At 38.5% G+C, this 20,711-nt stretch overlaps 1 protein-coding gene across 8 annotated transcripts in view; it reads left to right on the top strand.

Annotated features, from left to right (window-relative positions):
- The window catches only part of RFX3 (regulatory factor X3), a 522,624-nt gene extending 503,820 nt beyond the window's left edge, over window positions 1-18,804 (top strand). For 6 of the 8 annotated variants that reach the window (XM_063913967.1, XM_063913966.1, XM_063913963.1 and 3 more), the window contains 3 exons: window positions 944-1,097; window positions 2,188-2,230; window positions 9,786-18,804. In XM_063913967.1, coding sequence (XP_063770037.1) covers window positions 944-1,097; window positions 2,188-2,230; window positions 9,786-10,051 — 463 coding nt within the window. In that variant the 3' untranslated portion in view covers window positions 10,052-18,804. The remainder of the gene's footprint in view (window positions 1-943; window positions 1,098-2,187; window positions 2,231-9,785) is intronic. The other 2 variants (XM_063913968.1, XM_063913962.1) reach the window with 1 other exon arrangement.
- The last annotated feature ends 1,907 nt before the right edge of the window (window positions 18,805-20,711 follow it).

The following is a 20,711-nucleotide window of genomic DNA, read 5'->3' as shown; positions in this document are numbered from 1 at the left end:
TGCCAAATATGCTCCCCCAGTGCCAAGTACAACTTACCCTCCCCGCTCCCCCGCTGTTTTGTGAAGGAGGGACACGGAGGGCACAGCGCGTGCCTCTCCTGTGTCCCTTCTGCGTCTCCGGCGGCGGGTCTGTTAAATGAAGTGCTGGTTCGTGAGCCAATCAGAGCTCACAAACGGGTACTTCATTTAATAGACCCGCCGGAGACGCAGGAGGGACACAGGAGAGGCGCGCGTTGTGCCCTCCGTGTCCCTCCTTCCCAGGCACTGACTCGAGTATAAGCCGAGAGGGCTTTTTCAGCATAAAAAAAGGGCTGAAAAAGTCGGCTTATACTCAAGTATATACGGTAGTTGAATCTGCCTTAAACAATGTGCACTAACTGTATACAGAGTAGACTCATAGGGTGGAATTCAAATGTTTGAAAAGTCGGTTAGGTGTCTGTTTTTTCCTGTCTATTAGATAGGAAAAAACAGACTCCCAACTGACTTTTCAAACATTTTAATCTCCCCCATAGAATTACAGGTAACCTGTTCCTGCACAGTTATTCATTGGTCTGTGTGCCAAAAAATACAAGGTTCTCACTTCATACTGCCAACGTTTTCTACTGCTAACCATAAACTAATATAAAATGAAATCTGTAGAATATATAAAAACTGCAATAATGTAATTTGTCTTGTTTGCTTAAGTTACAGTACAGTACATTTGATTAAACTTTCAGTTGTAAATTCATTGGATGAGTTTCATATGTACCGTAGCGGTATATTTTAATTATAGGTGTAAACCAATTTTATCTTAAATGGAATTATTTTGTTTAGTTGTGGAAAGCAAAGGTGCTTTCTTTATATGTTTAAAAAATATTTAAGAGTTCCCATGTTAGTGTGAATACTGAAAAAATGCATGTGGAATGCTAACGTTTAAATCTATGGATCTTTGTTTCTTAAACAGTTCCATGGTTATTCGCGACTTAACCTTGCGCAGTGCTGCTAGCTTTGGCTCTTTCCATCTGATTCGCCTTCTCTACGATGAATACATGTTTTATTTAGTTGAACACAGGGTTGCCCAGGCAACTGGAGAATCCCCAATAGCAGTCATGGGAGAGGTAAGTTTGTCAACAAATGATTTCATTGGATGGCTTCTGTTTCTTTGAGCAGTCCTGTAGTATTTCTGTATTATCAGACTTTATTGATTATATAAAGCCGTAAAACAAAGATTATATTCTAACAGTGAAAATCCCTTTTGGAGTGTATTTCAGTTTATACTTTGTTTGCATCAATGCACTAGAACTCCTGTTATTTTTAAGTTAATAATCTCATCGGACACTTGTGCAACATGTTGTTTGTTGCAGCCATAAAATCCACCTCATGTGTCTTTAAAACAATATAAACATATGCATAAACATATACTAGATGTTCACAGGGTTGAGTTCATATGTAAGTATTTACAAATAAATACATTTTCTAATCCTAATTCTAAATCAGTGGTAACTTTAAATATATCTGCAGGTATAGATTTTTTCGTATATATCATTAGCCAACAAAAAATGTGGTACTCATTCTGCATAATAAAAAGCTAACAGTGCTCCTCACCTCTGGGGGGGAATTCACTTGTTTTGCGTGCCGGCGGCTACTATATGGTGCCCGACATAGCAATTCAAGTATTGCTCCATTCGGATACTCACAGCTGCCAGCAGTGACATTACTGTTATGTTATACCGTCATTTTGACGGGCTGGTAACTAGTACAGTATACATGACTGAGTATGTTCACTTTCTACATGTGGCTCATCCATGTACTGTCGTAGATAATTTCACTGAAAAGGTTAAGAGCATATGTGGTTACACTCCAGAAGATTTCCAAATTGTGGTTGGCTCTCCCAGAATCCACACAGAAAAGATTACCCTTCTGTAGAGAAGTGGGCATCGTGGGCCATGATTCTGCGAAACAGTAACAGATCTCTCCCAGTTCCCACTGGGACTTTCCCGTCCAGGATCTCCCAGTGTGGGGCATCAAAGAGGTCATATTGGATTCCACTGAAAAACTTAATTTGGCCACTTTGCTAAGACGATTTGTTTCCAAATAATTTTTTGGTCCATTTTACAAAATTATGAAATGTTTGGGGGTTTTTAATCATAAATGTCAGTTGTACTCAGAACAGTTTGCTTTGACAGCACATGTATTTATTTCTTGTAGTTTGGTGACTTAAATGATGCATCTCCCGGAAATATGGAAAAAGGTAATTATCCCTCAACCATAACCATAACTCTAATTTCTTACATGTAACAACATGATTACTGTGTGTTTTGCATGCTCTTCTGAGTGTGACATCCACTCCTATATGCCCAGACTTACTGAAGTTATATATTACTCCTGTAGTTTTAACTGTCATTCTCTAATGCCATTTATTATTACATTTCATTTCTTAGTATATTAGAAAATGGTTCTCCAGGTAAATGAAATATTAATATTGTGCTCTTGAGACCATGGATCACAAATCCTTATACTGTCAATTGCTGCGCTATGTGGTAATTGTGCATGCTATGTACTGACTTTTGCTTACTTTTTAATACTACAAAGCGACCCAATCAGGCCCATTCTATATAATAAAAGGCTAACACTGCTCCTCACCTCCATGAGGGGAATTCAAGTGTTTTGCATGACAGCGGCCACTAAATGGTGTCAGATGGAGCAATTCAAGTGTTGCTCCTTTCTGGCGAACACACATTACTGTCATGTTGTTCCGTCATTTTGATGGGCCGGTAACTAGTCCTAATATAATTGTACATTAAGAGTTCAATCTTTCCTACTGCCCTAGTGGCTGCTTCCAGTACTGCGCCTTTACTGCTAATGACTTGCTCTCCCCTTTTTGGTCATACAGTAGTTGTTAATAATGGAATGCAAAAGACATTTTGTCTGATTTTCCATTGCACCAGCTCGGCTCTTGGTTTTCCTCATTTATATGGTCCTCTGGTGATGGATGGGTTATGGTATTCCGAGTACATAAAAAACAAGGTGCAATCATACATCTGCAAAGTGTATCGCTCACAAATTAAATCTAGTTTATTTGTGTGCAAGAAAATTGAAGTGAGTTACAACATGTAGGCATAGGTGTATTCCCTACTTTCCATTATAGCACAAAGCGTTTACACCATAGGAAGGTTTAATTTGTACCTGCAAATATGGTGTTTAGAAACCCTGAAGGCAGAATTGCTGTATTAAACAATATACGTAATATCCACTGTGTTGCAGCACCATGCAAGTAATAAGCATCTCACCTAGTGTTACTAGAGCCTACCTCATTACTTTTAAATAGCCATTTAAACCAGTGGTCTGCAGCAGCCATTATTCTACAAGGCTGCCCATAGCCCTCCTAATTAGGAGCAGATTCCTCAGTTAGGCCTTCTTTCTATTCATTCTAACCAGGCATCCTCAGCATAGGATTGTCTCATTCTCAGGCTGTGTAGCGGGATATTCCACAATTGGATCTTCTCAGTGATCATGACCTGCCAGTCATCAATTAACAACCTGCTTGAGCTGTGTGAACATGTTTTACTATTGTAGAAACTGTAATAAAATGTAAATAGGATGCATGTTTACTTGTTTCTGCTAAGATTGTTATCAATTACATTTTCATTTTATTAGCATGCCTGATGCGTTTATTGGAAAGTTGTATAAGAAAACAGGGTCAAAGCCTTATTATTCTTATTTTTTTTAAGTCGGATTGACATTGTCGAAAATGGGGCTAAAAGATGGCGGAGTTGGACGCAAATCTGACAAAACAGGTGGATCCGCGGCTAATCCACCGATCCATGTGTTTTCTGACAAGTCGGACTTTCCAACCTGTCAGAAAACGGCAGCCCCATTGAATAGGTCGAATAACTATTCGACCTGAAAAAGTCGGAAACGGCCGTCATTCCGACAAGAATTTAATACACCCCTATGACACCTTCTATTGATTAATATACAGTACATATTTTTTTGCTGTGGCAACCGCTGTGTTTTATATTGGTGGTTGGTTTTCTGTCATTATGGTTTCCGGATTCGGGCCGGGAGCCAGGTTTGCAAAAGCAGCATAAGCGCACCGTGATGATCATTGGCTTATCATGTTGTAATGACACTGCCGCTCCAGTGGCAGCTGCGGTTCGGCACGTGAGTGAGTTCCTAACGTATTTAAACTTGTTCTATAATTGTATCTTAGGAATGTCTCAAATAAACAAGACTGAAACATTGGAATTTCATTTGATTACCAATCTGGCTACAGACTTTTGAAAGTCCTTTGACTGCCACCCGTATACGTGGAGATATATATATACATGTGTATATATCCCCTAAAGTTAGCTTATAGAGAGGAATCACCTTTAATCGCTGTCAGCTGTCCCATTAAGTCCTAGTTTCCTAAAAGGCTCAGTTGTTTGGAATTCCTCAGAAATTTCGAGCTTCCTCTACGATACTTAAGGAATTGGCCTGCTTTTTTGGATTAGATGACTTTGTATGTAGAAACAGTCAGTGCTGTATCAAAGGGGAATGTTAAAAACACTTGGTGAAAAACTCACTATGCATTTAAGATAAAGCAATGTGTTTAATAAAACTGATAGTAAAAAGCAATATAATAATGGTCTGAGAGTGTAAATCCCATGTAATGTTATAGCATTATTGCTTTCATTAGGTGTGCAGATGATTAGTAATTTGCTTGTGTTTCTTGGATACTAAAATCCAGATACGAGATGGTGAGTTACACACCACTCTATACTCCAAGCCCACGGACCGCAATACACTTCTCAGGTTCGACAGCTTTCATCCCCCAGCTCTAATACAGGGTTTACCGTATTCCCAATTCCTCAGGGTGTGCAGAATTACCAGCGACCCGGGGGAACGGGAGAGACAGCTGGATATTATGACGAACAAATTCACACAGAGAGGCTATCCTTTCAAGCTTCTGAAGAATGCTCGTGCCAGGGCTGTGTCTCTAAATAGACAAGAATTGCTACAGGTCAAAACCCCTGTCCCTTCTGCCCCCAAAATGGCTTGGGTAAATCAATATAACACCTCTAGCAGAAGGACTAACAAGAAAATTAAGCAATTATGGCCGATGATCGCGTCAGATCCTAATTTAGCAAGTCTAAAGAACAGCCAACTAATGCCTTGCTACACTCGCAGTTCCAACATCAAAGACCTAGTTGTAAAGAATGATGTAACGGGGTTCACAAGAACACGACCCAGCAGTCATTTTTTAACACGTAAGGCAGGATGCTACAAATAGGCAAAGGATGTAGAACCAATCAAATTGGAAGGGGCGCTCGAGCTGTGTTTCCAAATAGTATAGTGATAAAAAATAATAATAAGCAGCTGTCTGAGTGGGCTAGTCACGCCCACTATATCATGCAAAACAGAAATAAAACAAAATAAGACAGCGCTAACTGAAGATGGATTGTGGATAATACAGTACTAATTTATTAAAATGACAATATTCAACTAAACATTTTTAAAAAATTCATAAAATCTAATTCACTGCACTTTTATATTGTGGTCACCATACGTGTACTTATTGATCATTTGTTGTTATGTCCAAAGTCCCCGTGAAGTCCGCTCATTTAATGTCCCATATCCTGGGGTTGTGGCACAATCCCTGGGCCGATAGTACGCTGGAGGAATGTCTTATCCCAATTCTTAAACAAGGCAAAAGGGAAGTGTCCTCACCAGTATTGCGTGTTGGTAATTCTCTTCGGTCCTTATTGTTGGATAGGGTGTAAAAACTTGCGTTATTCAGCGGATTCCACAGAGGTCCAGACAGTGTTGGGTGATCAGGGTAGGTGTCACCTACCCTGATCACCCAACACTGTCTGGACCTCTGTGGAATCCGCTGAATAACGCAAGTTTTTACACCCTATCCAACAATAAGGACCGAAGAGAATTACCAACACGCAATACTGGTGAGGACACTTCCCTTTTGCCTTGTTTAAGAATTGGGATAAGACATTCCTCCAGCGTACTATCGGCCCAGGGATTGTGCCACAACCCCAGGATATGGGACATTAAATGAGCGGACTTCACGGGGACTTTGGACATAACAACAAATGATCAATAAGTACACGTATGGTGACCACAATATAAAAGTGCAGTGAATTAGATTTTATGAATTTTTTAAAAATGTTTAGTTGAATATTGTCATTTTAATAAATTAGTACTGTATTATCCACAATCCATCTTCAGTTAGCGCTGTCTTATTTTGTTTTATTTCAGGATGCTACAAATGTCTGGGCTGCACTACATGCAGCTACATGATAACTGGGGACTCGATTCCACACCCACATACAGGGAAGAAATTGAAGATACCCAAAACAGTGACATGCAGCTCGACATATGTAGTTTATGTGTTAATCTGTCCCTGCAGTCTTTATTATGTGGGTAAAACCCAGTGTCTTTTCAAAGAGAGGATGGCCCAACACAGGTCAGCGATCAGGGCGGCCCTGGCATCAGGGAGTAGTGAACAGCCAGTGGCCCGCCACTTTGCACAGATGCGCCATAGTCTGGCCTCTGTCCGCTACAAAATAGTGGACCAGGTCCCAGACTCCATTCGAGGTGGGAACCGAGCAAAAAAGTTGTTGCAATTGGAGGCAAGGTGGATTCACAAACTAGACACGATCCACCCTCGTGGTCTGAACGAATACCTGAGCCTCAATTGCTTTTTGTGAGGATCATTGGTGTTTCAGGGTTAAAATAGGTTTATTTAGGACGTACCCCTACAGTTTTAGGGATGAGATTACCCTATATATAGTTGATGGGTAGTTAGAGCAGACCACCAGAATTAACATGAACAGGTCTGTGAAAACATCTAGACAGGGACCCCTATCTGTACAGTCCCCTTCTATAGGCAGGTTGGTTCCTGAGGCCATAGTGCAGACAGGTCAACCATTGATGGATCATTAGAGAAGATCATTATTATCAGATTAGATTTAGCTGCTAGTGCTTTTTAAAAAAATTTTTCTTGTTTATGTTTTTTCACTATGAGATAGTCAGTATTTATGGTCTGACAGGAATTGCTGCAGATCATTCACTGCGTTTCACACATGTGATTTGTTTTTCTCATATTGTTGTTTTTTATAACAAGTTTTTTATAATATCCATGGTTCAATATACTGTGGCAGTCACTAGCACGGTTTTAAACACTTGTATATTGTTTAGCTCCACGTATGTGGTCCGATTGCATATCTTATTTTTCACACATGTCTTTGTAGCATTCTGATGTCATGACAACGAGTTGCCATGACAACACAGAACCCCTGCTTGGGTGTCCACTCCCAGCGGCCGCGTCGCCCGGCAACGGAGTCACGTCAGCCGGAAAGGGTGGAGACAGCCGAAACCGGAAGTGCGGGCTCCGGAGCTCGGGACGCCGCTGGCCGTGACGGAGGGAACGGAGCCGGGAACTGGTAAGGTATTTAAGTTGTGTGTTACACTTTGTTCACTTGTATTGCTGTGTCTTGAAGAAGGGAGTGCGTCTCCCGAAACGTCACCCATTAAAAGCACGTTTTCTACTTTTTCAAGTAAGTCTCCTGAGTGCCGCCTTCCATCTTCTATATATATATATATAAATACATCCAGCAGACTAGCTTGCCACCATAGAGTTTGAATTTTACCTTGGTGCACTCCTAGGATCCACATGAATCCACCACAATACCCACGTATACGGACGACACTCACAGGACTTTCAAAGTCAGTAACCAGGCTGGTGGACAAATGAAATTTTGATGTTTCAGTCTCATTTATGTCAAGAATAAAGACAACAGTAATGGATGATTTTTGTCAATATTTTGCTTCCCAAAGTCGGTCCATTGGTATAGCTTGGAGAAAATATTGGCCATCTCACATCCCCATTCAGGCCGCACATTTCCAATCAAGCATGTACTTACCTGCAGTAGCATTTTTGTGATCTCTTCGATTTGATGCCAATGTAGGCTCGATTATATTGGTAAAACTATGTGCCAGTGTCGTGAGATGAAGGCTCAATATCGCTCTGCCATCAGACCTGCATTAAGCGGGCAGGAGGTCATTTTAAAGACATTAGTTGGCATCTTTATGTTATAAAATTGTGGATCATGTGCCCATTTCTGCAAGAGGAGGTGACAGAGAGACTAGATTGTTACAACTAGAAGCAATATGGATCCATAATATGAACACCATGTTTCCATTTGGCGTTAACATAGAATTTGACGGCAGATAAGAAGCACTTGGCCCATCTAGTAGCTCAATCCTGCTACTTGTAATTAATTGTGTGTATTTCTTTTTTTCTTTTTCGGTTTTGACTAATCTTTATTGGGGTGGTCTTCAGTATGCCGAATGTCGGGATCCCGGCGCACAGTATAACGGCGCCGGAATCCCGACACCCGGCATACCGACAGCTATTCTCCCTCGTGGAGGTCCACGGCCCCCCTGGAGGGAGAATAAAATAGTGTGGTGTGCGTAGCGCGCCACCGTGCCCGCAGCGTGGCGAGCGCAGCGAGCCCGCAAGGGACTCCTTTGCGCTCGCCACGCTGTCGGTATGCCGGCGGTCGGGCTCCCGACGCCGGCATACCATACTACACCCCTTTATTGTTCCTAATGTGTTGTAGTAATTTACATAGACTTGTATCCTGGTATGGGTTATGTCTTTAAGTATGGGGTGTATTCAATGCATGTCAGCTCCTTTCCAAAGGAAAGGATCCGACAATGCAGTATTCAATTTGCAGCCAAATCCGAAGGGATTTGGCCGGTCTCTACAATGTTAATCCGATTTTTTTTAAGTCGGATTGACATTGTCGAAAATGGGGCTAAAAGATGGCGGAGTTGGACGCAAATCTGACAAAACAGGTGGATCCGCGGCTAATCCACCGATCCATGTGTTTTCTGACAAGTCGGACTTTCCAACCTGTCAGAAAACGGCAGCCCCATTGAATAGGTCGAATAACTATTCGACCTGAAAAAGTCGGAAACGGCCGTCATTCCGACAAGAATTTAATACACCCCTATGACACCTTCTATTGATTAATATACAGTACATATTTTTTTGCTGTGGCAACCGCTGTGTTTTATATTGGTGGTTGGTTTTCTGTCATTATGGTTTCCGGATTCGGGCCGGGAGCCAGGTTTGCAAAAGCAGCATAAGCGCACCGTGATGATCATTGGCTTATCATGTTGTAATGACACTGCCGCTCCAGTGGCAGCTGCGGTTCGGCACGTGAGTGAGTTCCTAACGTATTTAAACTTGTTCTATAATTGTATCTTAGGAATGTCTCAAATAAACAAGACTGAAACATTGGAATTTCATTTGATTACCAATCTGGCTACAGACTTTTGAAAGTCCTTTGACTGCCACCCGTATACGTGGAGATATATATATACATGTGTATATATCCCCTAAAGTTAGCTTATAGAGAGGAATCACCTTTAATCGCTGTCAGCTGTCCCATTAAGTCCTAGTTTCCTAAAAGGCTCAGTTGTTTGGAATTCCTCAGAAATTTCGAGCTTCCTCTACGATACTTAAGGAATTGGCCTGCTTTTTTGGATTAGATGACTTTGTATGTAGAAACAGTCAGTGCTGTATCAAAGGGGAATGTTAAAAACACTTGGTGAAAAACTCACTATGCATTTAAGATAAAGCAATGTGTTTAATAAAACTGATAGTAAAAAGCAATATAATAATGGTCTGAGAGTGTAAATCCCATGTAATGTTATAGCATTATTGCTTTCATTAGGTGTGCAGATGATTAGTAATTTGCTTGTGTTTCTCACACTTTCCCCCTTTCTCTTTGTGCTAGTTTCATGGTTATTTGTTTGTGCAGATGAGGGCAGCGAAGTGGAGAGTGAAATGGATGAGGAATTGGATGACTCTGGAGAGCCTCAAGCCAAGAGGGAGAAGACAGAGTTGGGTCAGACATTCCAGGTGGGCTGCATGCAGCCGTCACTAGAGGGCAGCGTCCAGCAGAGCCTGGTTCTGAACCAAATACACAGCGAGCACATTGTCACAAGCACTCAAACCATCAGGCAGTGCAGTGCCACTGGGAATACCTACACTGCAGTCTAGTGAATATGAAAGCTTTCAAAACAGAAATTTATAAATATATGTATGTTGGGCTTAAAAGTGCGGCAGTAGAACAGAATATGCCTAAAGGTCGACTGTTGTCAAATTTTCCTATTGTGACCTTAACTTTTTTGTCAACCTTGCCCCAAGCACAGTTTCATTGACTTCTCGCAGTGTACAAGGTGTTTTTTTTTTTTTTGTGCTTGGTTTTAATCTTGGCCTTTGTTATTCCTTTTTTAATTCATGTTATTCTTTGGAGTAATTGTATCACAATTGATGATTCCTCAATGTCCCACTGGAGTTATTTTAAAAACTAAATTTTGTCGTTAATTTTTTTTTTGTTTTGTTATTGCCGTGTTTATCGTAGTTACTTTCATTGTTGCACTTCTTTAAAAGAAAATGATCACTTACACTGGAGAAATAGGTGCGGCAGCAGACGCACGACAAAAATATGGGGAAACCCCATACCTATGTAAGATAAGATATTTATAAGTATGAATTGTTTTGGCTGTTGTTCTGTTGTACAAAGGAGTATTCAAGCATCTTCTTTTTCATCCTAAAAGTCAATATCATGGCCTGCAGAAAACAATGCAGGAAGCTAAAGTTGTAATACAAGTGAAAAGTATGCTTTTGTCTAACAGTAAACAACGCTAACAATTTCCGTTAATTGTATCCATCTATTTTAGAATGATATTTGCAAACTGTGGGGGTCACTTAGCAACAATGCATTTTTACTTGTGTTAGGAATCGCTCCAAAACTTCAAATCCATTTTACAGGACCTGGAAGTGCACGAGCAGCTCCTCCGTTGGGATACTACTGATTGTGCATGAGTACCATTGCACAAATCAGATATGCTTCCCAGCATATCTGACAGGAGATGGTATGAAATATAACAAAAGGACACATGATGACCTAAATCTTTAACCTCTTCACCCCTGAAAGGCTTGCTAATGATTTGCGAAAGTGTGAGGTCATCACATAAAAAGGCCTTTTTTTTTTGGTCAGGATGTTAGTGGGAGGAAAATTCCCAGATGGGAACCAAACTCTGCAGTGTCAAGATTCAAATAAAAACTCAGGGAAGTTGGGGTTAAAGAAACAAATGTGCTGAATAGATAAGAACCAACATTAGAGGTTTGTGTTCCTTCTACTCTGGAAACACTCTTTCATAACAGTAGTTCATTCTGCTGCTATTACACTGTATATATATATATATAGATTCATATATATATATACATAAATATGTGAAGAATATAATTTATAGAATGCAAGGAATGTAGCAACCTGCATAGTATTTTAAGATTGGGAACTGATAACCAAGTTCTTAGATCAGCTGTTCTTGATACCGATGTTAAAATATTGATATTTTTTGAGACTACCATTCAATCTAGCTTTCTTTCTCAGGTGCAGCTGTAACTGTACTACGAAGCTCTCCCGTATTCCTCACTGGATTAGCCAGCCATGATTCCAGCTCACAGGCTTTTAGGTGGCACTGTGCTTAATGCTTTTATAGAAGACTGGAAGAGTAAAACACTATTATTAGGATTCTATTCATCTATTTTTATATTGTCCCCAGAGATGATGGGCTAATATATTGTGGTTGGAACAGTCACTATTAGGTGAAATGCAGTAACTCCAGCAACGTTACTGACGTTAGCATTTCATGCCGTGGTCCTCTTACAGTGTATATTTCTTTTTCTGTCTTCATTTAACACTAATTATACTGAAACACTATTCTCCTGATTTTGGTTAGGATGCCAAAGAATGAAAATCAGTAGTCCGTAAATGTATTTTATTGCAAAAGCTTAGACCATAACCACATCAATGTCACTGTAACTTAGACATGTTCCTTGCCTAAAGCTGGCTACACATCAGAACAATGTGTAGCTGGCCAATCCGGCGGGCGGCGGGACCCTGAATCTGCAAGTTAATACACACTTGCACAATGCAGGGGGAAACTGAGCGACAGAACATGCCATGCTGCATTAGGCAGTATGGCATGTTCATGATGTCTTCTGGTTGACCCTGCAGCACGAGCAACAAGAAGACATCGCTAATTACCTGAGGGAGCACACAATCACAGGTATACACTGAACGATCCAGCCAATATGTAGTTCCAATTTGGCTGGAAACGACTTTACAGTCTGAGATCGTTCTAGAGTGTACCCAGCTTAACAAGGGAGACATACGTAAGACAAAGCTTGTGCGGGCTATGAGTAAATGTAGGGGATTGTGACTGTATCACCTATGTCTACTCAGTTTCCAACCATCCAGTCGCCCAACCAGTGGCATCCTGCCATGCTCTAATGATGTCTTTCTCACTGTACCACCACAGCCCCCTTTCCTCTTTAGGTGAGAGTAAGTAAGGGAATTATGATAAAAGTAATGGCTCTGTAGGCAGACAGTGCTATCTCTGTAGAAGGAAGCTAACAATGAACATTTTTATAAATCATTTTCCACACCACACAAAGACAAACAATAAAATGGGTCAATGTGCCTTTAAAGGAAGCTTTATTGAATGTAGCTCTTACATATTTTAGCCACAGAATCAGAACCTGCTGTATTAATGTGAGTAGGATAACGTGTGTGAAAAGACTACAGTGTGTGTAATACATTTGGGCAGTGTACCTGGCACACCTCATTGGAACTTCTCCCCATTCGCGTAGGGTTTAAACAGGTGGCTAGACACACCATTGCCATTTAAGAATGTACATCAGGGATCACAGTACCTCGCCTATTTAATGGTGCCTTAAACAGAACTGAAGCTAAGGTGTAGTTGTCTTTATTTTCTTTCTTGTTAATTAGTTTTCAGCAAGGTGTGCCTGTTGTTTTTAAAGCCCACAGAAGTGGGGAAAATTCCTAATTTTGTAAGACATTAGTAACCGCTTTTTGCTGTTCTAGATCGAAAATATACAGATTCTCCTCTATGTCTCCCCCTTCCCCATTTTGTAACTAAATGTATTTTGCTTTTGTGCAAGTAGCATTTTATTGGGATTGTGGGAATTATCTCCATGGGCAGCTGCGTGTGCTTATTTCTGTAGAAAGCAAAAACATGTCAGCGAGCAGATTCATTCTTGCCAAAAGGGTCAGCATAGATGCAATGATGTTTAGCCCTTTAGGGACAGCAGGGTGTGCAGTCAAATGAAAACCCTGCATATCATGTCCTGTATGCACTGAGGTCCGTTTCATGCATGGTTTGTCCATGCCCTGAACAATGCAAAAACAAATGTAATGAGAAAATATTAATTGATATCAATTAAAGTAAATGGCCAGGATGGAATATACAGTTAGAAAATACACTATTACACTTTAGAAAAATAAATCACGAAAATCACACTAGAACGGTACGGGAAATTAAAGGATCTTTTGATTTTTTCTTTTTCCCCCATATAAATTTGTAAAAAAAATATATATATATATATATATATATATATGGTACATCTGCTTTTTTTAGTGATTTAGAGGATGAGTCTGGTTGTCCTCACAATGTTCGCCTATTACAAAATAAGCACAATTTCTGCTTTTTAGACACAACAGACCCAAAGGAAAGTGTAACAATTAAATGAGCAATGTGCACAGTATGATGAAACTAACATGTCCAGACTCCAATGTAGCATTTTTTAGAAATAAATACTAAAATATTGAATAAACTTCCCAAATACTTTCATAAATCAATAATACTTTATTTCACAGATCAATCATATATTGTTTTAAAATTCTGCTAGCAGTCAGTGAGATACATAGCTCTGAACACTACCGATCATTACTTTAGTTACATATAGTTGCCTCCTTTATGTACCTCATATGCTAGGTCCACTAGGGTATTATCATTACATGAATGAGATCAGTTTCTCATCTTCATTTTATTAAAAAATTGTCCTCTTCTGCTTTTCTGTTAAACATGCCATATATACAACAGGGAGCTAGGGTATTACCATGCTTGTGAACAAAATCATTGAGGTCCAAGGTGTTGGCTACCCGTTAAACTAAAATTATCTAGAGCACAGGTTCTCAAACTTGGTCTTCAGGACCCCACACAGTGCATGTTTTCCAGGTCTCCTCACAGAAGGAGCTCTACTTGTGGATCTATTAAAATGGGTCAGTGAGTAATACACCGGTGCACCTGCTAGGTGACCTGGAAAACCGAAACTGTTTGGGGTCCTGAGGACTGAGTTTGAGACCCACTGATCTAGAGCTTGCCATATATGGGTCAAACCAAATCTACACTATAATACTGTTTTGGTCATGGTCACATGGCCGTTTTAGGCCGCTAAGATTTTCTGACTAGTAAACCATTGAGCACTAACTGGATGTACAGTGATGTATGCTCACTCAGCATAGCCTCCTCTGTCAGATTGCTGCATTCGAAAACTCATGGGCTGGGAATTCGCTTGGCGCTACAAAAATATATATTGATAATAGTAAATGTGAGAATCAAACCCTTTATTTCTTTAAATCTATCTCTAGCATTTAGAGTGAAAGGAGTGGAACAAATATTTTTTAAACAAAATTGGGCAAGATTTTACAAAATTCACCAAAAAGCGTTATTTTTTTTAAAATGAAAAACAAACACTTATTGCTGGCAAGTAATGAAGTAGTACACGTGGTATGATTAAAAATATTTTTGGTGCTGACAGGTCATTTATGATAACTAGTTGGTGGTATTTTTTTTTAGGTTTATTCCATACGCTATTGTTTACACAGAGAGTTAATTGTTGAACCTGTATTTCATAGTGCCTATCTGTTACATATGTCTATTCCATTTCATACAAATACATTAGTTTCAGGTGTGTTGTGCCTAATCCATGTGTATTGGATGAATACGCTCATCTCAATTGCTCACTCTGGAAATATGTTCAAGGACAGGGTCCACACTACAATGATTGCAAAGTTAAACACAACAATTTAAAGGGATCACCTTATATATCCATCCAACTTGTTCATGACCTCTTAAACACTTTTTTATATGTCATAATGTCTATACTAATGCTAAACGTGAAGAGCAAATGTTTTCAGCTTCAGAAATGTTCCAAAACATTTTTGGACATGCATTTAATAGACAAGAATTGTACAGTAAGTGAATACTTCTAGCTTGGGCATTTACAGTCAGACAAAAATAGCGTTCTCAACCAATTGCCTGCTTTCACTTCTGCCTTGACACACCAGTCACAAATAAGTCAGGCAGAGTATTCTAAATAAATATTTACAGGGAATTAAAGGAATATACTATTTTCACTGGGATTACTAAATAAATCCATATTAGCATAATTTGCAAGGTTCAGGTTCTGTCCATGTATTTCTGATTACTACTGACATAATTCTCCCCTATAACAATGTTCTTTTTAATTATCTACAATGATTCTCTTGACTTGCCTGTGTCTGCCAGATTGTGGCTTTAGCTGCGTTATACAGAAAGTAGCACCAACCCTTTGAGTACTAGAGGAATGTTATGCATTGACTTTGCCTTTCCAGTGTCATAAGGGTTGAAAATACCTCTTCGGTCTGTATAACCAATAATCTATCTACAAAACTGTGGCAAATAGTTACAAAATAAATCTGATAAACACTACTTATTTGGGTAATTATAAGACAAAAAACTGGAATAGAATCATAATATGTATTATTATTATTATTATTATTATTAGATTGTTTATTATTGTAAAGATGTGCTTAACCCTTTGAGCATTGTAAAATACAGAAACTCCGTTCTACTTCATATGCAACAGACCCATTTATGGATAAATGGCTTTCTATCTTCTATAGGTTGGATGTAGTGGATGTCATTTTAAAAGTTTAAACAAAATGCAGCCTTTAGTCACGTTATTATTTGATGAACGGAAAATCTATTATTTCTAGTAGAAACTTCATAAATTATTCATACAATTTATTATATGCTAGCTTTTGAAACTGAACAATATAAAGTGATTACCACCTAGAAAGGGACATCTTTATAAAGAAAGAAAAAATCATAGCTTACCCTCCAATAAACTGTTGTCCTGTCCTCTGTGTACAGTTATCCAGCGTTCTGTCCTAAACATCAAATGTAGTAGAAGGTACTCTTCTTTCTTATGTTTGAAGGAAGGTTATTAAACGGCGTAATAATATAAACCCTTTTAGCACTAAAAATACTCCCATAGGCCTTTTGTAGAGTCCCCGCTGTAAAAAGTTTAACAGTCTGCAACACAGGACAGGTCCAGAGAAAAATGGTATGTGACAGTGCACTATAGACCTGCTTTATGTTTGTAAGTAAAGTAAAAAAAAAAGGAACATTTATACTTTTCTGTGCAGGGTAAATACTGGCTGCATTTAGATGTGGCCCAGCTTTATTTTTTTACACTGAAATTTAGATTACCGTTTAACTTAACCCTCCCAAATCTAACTCTCTGCCCATGTTACATCTGCCCCACCTGCAATGCAACATGGTTTTGCCTAGTTGCTTGCTTTTTTGCTTTACTTACAAACAGATCAGGCCCTAAATCTGCAAACACATAAATTAAATACAGGGCAAAAATCAAAGTGGTTAAAAGCAGCATAAAGTAACGGTATCAGCCAAGGACAACTCAGAAAATTGATAATTTGCACAAATTTTATTTAATAATTTATGACTTTTATTTTTATTGTTTTCCCTTTTTTTAGTGTATTTGGAAGTTTGTTATTATTATGATGCCTGCAAATGTTGTAAAGCGTGCAGCTGTGATTCATCACAACAGTTGCAGTCCTACTTGAAATAGTTTTATGGCAATATCACTGACATGGGTTTTATTTTTACAGTAAAGTCATAGTTTACAGAAATGACTGTCAAATAAATGATATACTAGCATCCATTTGTTTCAAAAACTATTCTCATTAAAAAAGCTCTAAAGTTCAAACTTACAATTGTTTGACAAAATATTCCAGATACATAGTACAGTACATTATATTATAAATCCCTTCTTAGAATATTTATTTTGTAAAGTACTGGATTAGTCAAAATGTGAAAGGGATGAGGCAAAATAGATATTACATATAAGTTCAATGCAGCAGGCTAAACACTTATAGTATATTTGTAGTGCGTCACAATTAAAGTTATTTGTATTTGTAGTGACGTAGATCATATGTAACACGCAGGTATCTAATGTTATTCATTCTTTGGTATTGATTTCCATGTAAAATTAACGTTTGGATGTAAGATAAGGTGGTTGTTAGGTTTACATGGCTGCCCACTTCTGACTATACATATAGTACATATGTTCTTACAGCTGTACAATACTCAAAGGGTTGTAGTTTGGCAATTATTCTGTTGATCTTTACAATTATTTAGTGTAAATGCTTCTTGGTTTGCATGCCTTGATCATTGCTGCTAGTGGTTGTACGTGCCAGTAGAAATTAGTAGAGTTTACCTATTTTGCTTAGTGAAAGCCACTTACAAAGTGACTGCCGATTTGCTTTTGTTCTGTTTGAGTTGTTACTGGTTTATTTAATCATTTACTACATGCCTTATGTTTTAACATTGGCTTTAAAAATTCAGGGAATGAAAGCCTCGAGTTCCAATTTTTTTTTAGTAATGAATTGTGAATAGACGGCAAATTTGTGGCCATGCTATAAAGGACTACGTCTTCAGCAATGTGTATGCCTTATATTAAAACACATCTGTTTCAAAACTAGCTCATAGTGATGAGGAACTCTTTAGAGCAGGCTTGGTCAACCTGTGGCTCTCCAGCTATTGTGAAACCACAGTCCCAGCATTCTTTACCAGCTGATCGGTGGGAAGTATGCTGGAGCTTGTAGTTACGCACAGCTGGAGAGGCACAAGTAAGTCAGGTCTGCTTTGGTGTGGCTGAAGTTTTCTCATTAGCCAGTGCTGGAAATCCTGAGGGCTGCGTAATGAAACAGACTGCCTTTATGATAAAAGTAAATGAAGACCTTAAGAAAAAATTCATAAAATCATAGAAGGTTTGTGCTTTTCAAAAGTAAAATAATTTACACAGACCTACCTGCATACTCTATTAATTGGAAACTGCTCTGGCTTTCTTACCCAAACAAGCTTCAAAACACCACCATTTTATTTTGTTTTGTCATTTAATTAAGTGCCATTGTATTCAGTTGAGTTTTGTTTTTTATTTTAAGTGCCATTGTATTCAGTTTCACTTGGTAAGTGGCAGAGGACATGAATTCAGTCCACAAGCACAGAAACAGTAGCAGTAGGAGTTTTAAACAGTTTTTATTTTTATTTTTTGCTTTTATTTCAGTTTTTATATAGAATTATTATGTTGCATTAAAATAAGGTAGGCAGCTTTTTTGTTTTTCCTCAATAGAGATTGTATGTGTGTGATAATGTAATGTTCTTTTCCAGTTTTTGCATTACAGTTTAATATACTTTTTTATTTAAAACCTATTTGGAGAATACCACGTGATGCATTTTTTGTATAATGTATTGGATTTTGTAAATACGTATTTCCTGATGTGATTTTTGTGAGAAACGCTAAATCTTTTAGTATATCATGTCCTCTCCAAATTGGCAGGAGCTAAATGATAGTTTGTGGGCAATTTGTATTGTGTACTGTACAATAACTGGGGAACTTTTATAATTATAAAATATATATATATATATTAACTTTTAGTGTGTTGTTTAAAAAATGACTGGAACATACTAAAGATATTAGTAGGATTTTTCTGAATATTTCAGACTTGAACTCAGGCTAGCTTTCTTGTGTTGTTTTTCAAAACAAAATTGTGTCTTGTCTTTTAAAAATTAATAAATTTGTTTTCTTGTTACAAATGTGTGTAATGGTTTTATTTTTCATATTTTAGTAATCTAAATGGAAGAAAGGAAATAGTAAGTAAAGAGATGGTTTAGTAAAATGCCCTTTTATTTATATGGTGCCAGGATTCCTTAGCGCCATATATAGTAGGAAGAATATGCAGCAAAATTACATAGTACATGAGTGATCATATAGGACAGTAACAGCAGAGACAAATTCACAAATTTGCAAATATACCTAATAATCCACAGATTATTTAACCACTAAACTGACAATTTTCCCTTCAAAACTGTTCACAACATTGTTTTTTTTTCTCTATAATATAGTTTAACAAGTATTTTTTTAAATATTATATTAGGCACATCTGCAGTACGGATCTCCTCGTCAAAAACTGGGGGACACAGTGGGGCAGTGCGGTCGCATGTGATCTGACCATGCCAGTTAAGTAGTTAATTACGTAGAGACCACAGGCTGAGAGAGGGCCCTGCTCATAAAAGTTTACATTCTAAAGGTGCTGTGAATGTTCACATAAAAAGGGATAGGGCAGGCAGAGTTCATTATTGCAGAGATGAGTGAGATACATAGCAGGAGGTGTGGAAAATAGAGTATATAGATTAATTTTAATGGAACGTTTGAAGGATGAGAGGCTGGGTAGGTGTACAATACATCATGGGAAAGCATCCTAGAGTATAGGAACAGCATGGGAGTAAATTGGGCATGAGAGGAGGTGAGCTGGGAGGAAGAAAGGTGTCAAACATTGGAAGAGTGAGAGGACCAAGAGGGAGTGTCTGGGAATGATGCTGGAAATATAGGGAGGAGAAGATTGGTTTAGTAGTTTTAATTTGATTCTGAATGGGACTGGGAGCCAGTAAATTGAAGAGGCAGGAGAGGTAAATGATGTGGGCAACATAGTTAAGAAGGTCTCCTCAATTCTTTTTTACCTACTGGACTTCTACACTCTGCCTGACAAGCATTTTGCATGACAAGCACTTTCATTTGTACTAAGAGACCGATATTGGCCTTGCAGCCCCTGCAGTGGCATATTATTCTCTGCACGCCGCAGCTGACATTGAGGCCTGCCGAGCAGCATTGGCAACTCAGTCTCCATAGTGGCTCCTTTATACCTCCAGCAACGTCTCCGTGTAGGACTCTGCCCGGTGCAAGCTTTGCACTCTCCCACCCAGTGACAGCTATGTGGTGGGCAACGCAGGATAATCTAACCAAGGACGCTCGGTTAGAAACCAGCCCACGGGAGAGGTAATTTTGACTTTATCTGACATCGGAGCATTTCTACATAAAGGAGCTCCATTAATATATTCATGGGACTGCAGAAACCAGTTTAAAACTTATGAATTACTCCACATTCTAACAATTCATTCATATCCAGGATACAATACTGTTTCTACTTGTTGGATACAAATGTTGCATATTGTTACTGCTCACACCACAAGTGCTTGTTTTATCTGATATCCAGTACAGGGTATTTTACTATTTTCCTTATAAGGTTTAAGTCCAGACTATATGTTTTATTGTATGAAATTTCTTTTATTGTCGTATTAAATTTTCTTTATAATTTATCTCAGCATACGTCAGTTATTGCTCATGTTTCCAATTTCATTGCGCAGCTGAGTTCTTTTTTCAATATAGTTAAGAAGGTGCATATATATTAGGACACTGACACAATTTTTGTCATTTAAGCTGATTACCAAAACGTAGTTAAATTACAGTTATATAGTAATATGGTTTTAAAGTGCATACTATCAGCTTTAATTCAATGGTATTCAGATCCAAATTGGAGTAAGGGTTTAGGAATTACACATGTGTAAATGTAGCCCCCTCTATTTCAAGGGACCAAAAGCAATTGGATGATTGATTCAAAATCTATTTTATGGACTGCTATGGGCTATTCTTTTGTTATTTCTTC

The sequence above is a fragment of the Pseudophryne corroboree genome, chromosome 1 (genome assembly GCF_028390025.1).
Source record: "Pseudophryne corroboree isolate aPseCor3 chromosome 1, aPseCor3.hap2, whole genome shotgun sequence".
NCBI lineage: Eukaryota > Metazoa > Chordata > Amphibia > Anura > Myobatrachidae > Pseudophryne > Pseudophryne corroboree.
Note: the sequence above shows the minus strand (reverse complement) of the source record. Positions and strands in the feature narration are given on the sequence as shown.